Source organism: Mesocricetus auratus, unplaced genomic scaffold (assembly GCF_017639785.1).
Source record: "Mesocricetus auratus isolate SY011 unplaced genomic scaffold, BCM_Maur_2.0 Super-Scaffold_100013, whole genome shotgun sequence".
Taxonomy (NCBI): domain Eukaryota; kingdom Metazoa; phylum Chordata; class Mammalia; order Rodentia; family Cricetidae; genus Mesocricetus; species Mesocricetus auratus.
In genome coordinates, this window is record NW_024429196.1 from 14487890 (window position 1) to 14492394 (window position 4505).

General features: G+C 49.7%; 1 protein-coding gene across 1 annotated transcript; it reads right to left on the reverse strand.

Moving 5' to 3' along the window:
- Positions 1–1423: 1423 nt before the first annotated feature.
- Otud1 (OTU deubiquitinase 1) lies at positions 1424–4282 on the reverse strand. The gene has a single exon (XM_021234455.2). It carries the CDS (start codon positions 3977–3979, stop codon positions 2627–2629), a length of 1353 nt encoding a protein of 450 aa, XP_021090114.1. The 5' UTR covers positions 3980–4282; the 3' UTR covers positions 1424–2626.
- Positions 4283–4505: the final 223 nt, after the last annotated feature.

Consider the following 4505-nt stretch of genomic DNA (forward strand, 5'->3'; position numbering starts at 1 on the left):
ATAATCAGTTGCATTTTTCTGCAGACAAAAAAAATACTGTGTGCATCTGTAGGTTCCTACTGACATCTCACATGGGAAAAAAAAACCACTCACCTCTAAAGATTAAAGCATATGCATTTGAATTAACACTGCCTTGGCTGAAGCTGACAATTGCCTTTGTGTATAAATACTACACTGTATCTTACTGACATGTCATCTGATCTTAGAAATTGTCAAAATCCTCACACTTCCCAGTGGAAACCAATGGCCAGGGATCCTGATTTGGAAACACAAGTAACCTACTGAAGTTAGTAAAAGAGTTAGAGTACACTGAGGAACACATCTGTTCTGTTTTCTGGTAAGTTCTCAGCATCTCCAAAGTTCATAAAATAAAGCAAGCAGAGGGTAACTGCCTATCAAATAGCATTTGTTTCTGACGAAATTATGCAACCAGTGGAGGCACAGAACAAAACTTTACCTAAAAATCTAGATATCTACAATTAACATTTAAATTTCTGACAATTTTGTCTTTCCTTGGTAACAACGTAATCCCTCCAAGAATGTGATAACCAGATTCAGGTGTCTACAATTATGGTCTCTAAGCAATCCACTGAAAAGTAACAAATCTAAATTTGCTCTTGTTATCCTGCAATTTACCTAACATCCAAATGATATACACAAATAGGTGCAGTCTCTTCATTTGTTTGTGCTGTTATATAACGGAACACTTGAAACTGGGTGATCTATGAAAGAAATTCCTCACTTTTCTAGAGGCTGGGAAGTATTAAGAAAATGCCATGTTTCTTATCTGGTAAAGGTCAGTCCCTTAAAGACAGTGGCCTCTAGGCATCCATGAACTACAGAGGACCATAAAAGGTCTAAAACCAAATCTTTCAGCCCTTTCATGAGGCATATTTCATTTAAAAGACCAGAGCCCTCATGACTTAATCTCTTCCCAAATGCCCCACCTAGTGGGAATTAAGTTTCAACTCATGGTTTCTGAAGGGGCATATTTATAGCATACCATGCATTGTACAACTAAGTCTGGTTAAGACATTTAAGTAGATTCCTAATACTGAACAGATTAGGTAAATTCAGGACACTACTTTGGTTACTCTTTAATACAGGAAAGTCTAAGCCAAAAGAATGGATCACAATATATGACATTTAATTAAACTTGGGTTGGTGAATTGCACTTTCCTATTCATTAGCCAATAGGTACAGCTATAATTTATAGGGATTATAATTAGAAATAACAGCAATTTCTTGAGTCGCTCCACCTTTAAATAGATTTACTATTTGGAATGATAGACTTTACTGTTCATGTAAGAATTTAGGAAGCCTCCCAGGATTATGGAGCATTTTACAAGTGAAAAAAAAATTGTTACATTTAAGAAAAGTTCTCAGAGACCTGGCTATTAAAAAACACTCACCCAGAAAGATGTAAAAGTATACATTTTATTCATTCATTCCATCAGCTGAGAACTGCTACATTGTACAAATACATTACTGTACAAAAAAATCACAAAGTGTTACAAAATAAAAAAGTACAAACTTCATTATTTAATAAATACACTAAAGGTAGTTAAAAGTGGCAACATACAGATTGGGGGGGGTTGAAAACACTGTTTGACCCAGCAAACCAAGCAGTTTACATTTTTACATAATACAAGGTAAATTCTATTTTGTCTTTTGGAAGAACTTTAAAACGACAGATTAAGACAGTAACCTCCTGCTAAAAATTAATGGCCATTCTATCAGGCCTGGCTACTTAGGCTCATTTTTAAAAATCTTACTTGAAACCAAGAAGCTGTATAACGCAGGAGGCTGGATTTCTCACAAAAGTTCATACATGTTAAATGTCTTTCCTAAGTAGTTGATGAATAAAAAGAAAACATTCAAGAGCAGCAATCTACTCTAGACATCAGAGTACAGATTTATCATTCTGCCACAGCAAATAGCAGACTTCTATTCAAGTAAGGCCTGGTACTGTCCTTTAAAGAAAAAAAAATGTCCCAAAGCTATCCCTTTGTTAACTGTCCTCAAAAGTGGACTAGTTCTAAAAAAAAAAACATTTTCCTCAAAACAACAAACACGATTGTTTCATCAAAATGGAATGGGTTAATCATCTGGTAACATAATGTGCCAAAATACCATTTGAACTAATTAAGAATTGTTAAACATTTCAACAATGTAAACTAAATTCTAAATCACAAACTGAAATAAACTTCATAGAAAGCACATCTCTGGATTAAGCTTAAAAGCCATTTCTCGCAATTGGAACACGTCATAGATCAAAGTACACCCATCTTTAAAAATGTGCAAAAATACATTTGTATAGAAAATAGACTACCAGGAATGAACAAATTCATACCGTGAGACATCAGCTTGCAAATTAAGTAGCGCTCACTTTATACAGCAAATTATAAATAGCAGTAGGCTCACCCAAATCTATCAGGAAACATCATGCAGGTGCCCAGCAACCTGCGGCTCTGAGAAAACATTCGAGAACTGATTAAGGCATTACACCTACAGCCAATCTACTAGGAAGTTTGAAAAGTGCCATTACCCCAATTAGAGTTCGTGTGGTTCTCCCAACACAACTGATGTAACGCCATTTCCTCGGCTTGTCAGCTCCTCAAACTTTTCAAGAGCAAGCATTTTGTTCGATATACATTTTGGACAGGGATATGGCCATGGACTTGGCAAGCTCTTCATCACGTTTTCTCTGCATTTGGGTTTGCTTGCACCAATTGTCATACTCTGGGTTAGGATAGGAGTGGTCAAAAACAGCATCATAGTGTCCATTGCTGAGCCAACTGAGCCAAATACTAGGCCTTAGAGAATCCTCTGGGCCCAGATAGTGGATCATGGTAGACACGGTGGGGCTCTCCAGCCTCCCTCCAGTAGTTAAGTGTATATTCACATTCAGCATCTGCCCCATGGCCAACAATTCGGGGTACCCGGCCCACGCCCCGTCCTGGGCAGCAGCGATGATAAACTCCCCTACGTCACCCTCAATCAGGGGGTTGAAGTGGTCGAGGTGGTCCGCGATGTAGTGCACAGTCTGCTCCCGCAGCTCCCGGTGCAGGCTCTGGTCCCCGTACACGGTCTTACTGACAGCTCGATAGAGGCAGTTGCCGTCGGGGATGATGTGGAATCGGTACTTGTTCCTCTGCCGCAGGTACTTGTCCTGCCTCTCCACCTCGGCCAGATACAGGGCTAGCTTCTCATCTCTCGGATCCGCCCGGGGCGCGCCTCCCGCTTCGCCCGCTCCACTCTGGGCCGGCTCGCCGCTGCTCCGTGCGAGTGCGGGTACAGGGTGAGCCTCGGCCTCGGGGTCGTGCCGTCGATGCGAATCGGTTCCAGAGACTTCGCTGCGACCGCTCGCCCGGTCCCAACCTCGGGGACTCCGTTCCGCCCGGCGCTCCTCGCCCCACGGGCCGGACTCAGGGCTGATGGGGGCCGGGGCAGGGGCCCGGTGCTGGGCGGCGGCCAGGGCCTGGCGATGCTCGCTCAGTCGGAAGTTCCTGTCGGGCGCGTCGCGGGCGGCGTTCGGGGCCGCGGGTTCGTCGGATCGGAGCAGCTCCTCCAGCAGCCAGGCGGAGGAACCGCGGCGCGGCGGCGCGGGGGCTGCGGGCGGCGGCAGCAGGAGGCGCTCGGCGCCCAGGGCCCGCACGGCGATGTGCGCTGTGGACGTGAAGTGCGGCGGCAGCGGCGGCTTGCAGCACGCGCCGGGCGGGGCGGTGGCGGCGGCGGCGGTCCCGGACCGCTCGAAGCAAGCGGAGAAGGCGGGCATGGCGGCGGCGTTGGTGGCGGCTTCGCGGGGCTCGGTGGCCGCGGCGGGTGGGCGCTCTCCGGTATCCGGCTCCGGGCCGGCCGCGGGGCCGGCTGACTGCAACGAGACCTTGAAGGCGGAGGCGGCGGCAGGCGGCGCGGCGGCCGTGGGGCCCGGAGTGCCCGCGGGGTAGTGGGTGCACACGCTGCTGTAGAGCTGCATGGCCGCGGCCGCCCGCGGCTCCTTATAGCTGCGAGCCCCCGGTCGGGGACACACCCTCGGGCGCAGTGCCCCGGAGCCCGAGAATAGCGCTGAGCTCAGCGCCGCGGGCCGCCGCGTCAGGAGCCACGAATAGCGCCCGGGCCGCGACCCAATTCCTGCTGCGCCACAGCGCGCGGGCGGCCAGAGGGCACCGGAGGGCGGGCGCTCGGCCCGGGACTCGGGCGCAGGACGCGGCCGCAGCTGTGCCCCGCGCCGGCCGCCGGGGACGGCTGGAGAAGCGGCCCGCGCAGCCGAGCGCCGCCCGGCCGAGAGCAGGAGTGCAGCGCGCCGATGGTGGGAGGCGGGGCCGCGCTTGTTTACCTCAGGCCGCGCGGCCGCGTCACGTGGTCCCGCTGGAATGCGCGCCCCATTCAAGCGGGGCCGCCCCGCCCCTAGGTGGTGGCCTCGTGGGCGTGGCCGAGGCGGGGGCTGGGCTTCGGGCATGCGTAGTGAGAGGGCTGCAACCTGATTGCTGTAACCGGCTTCC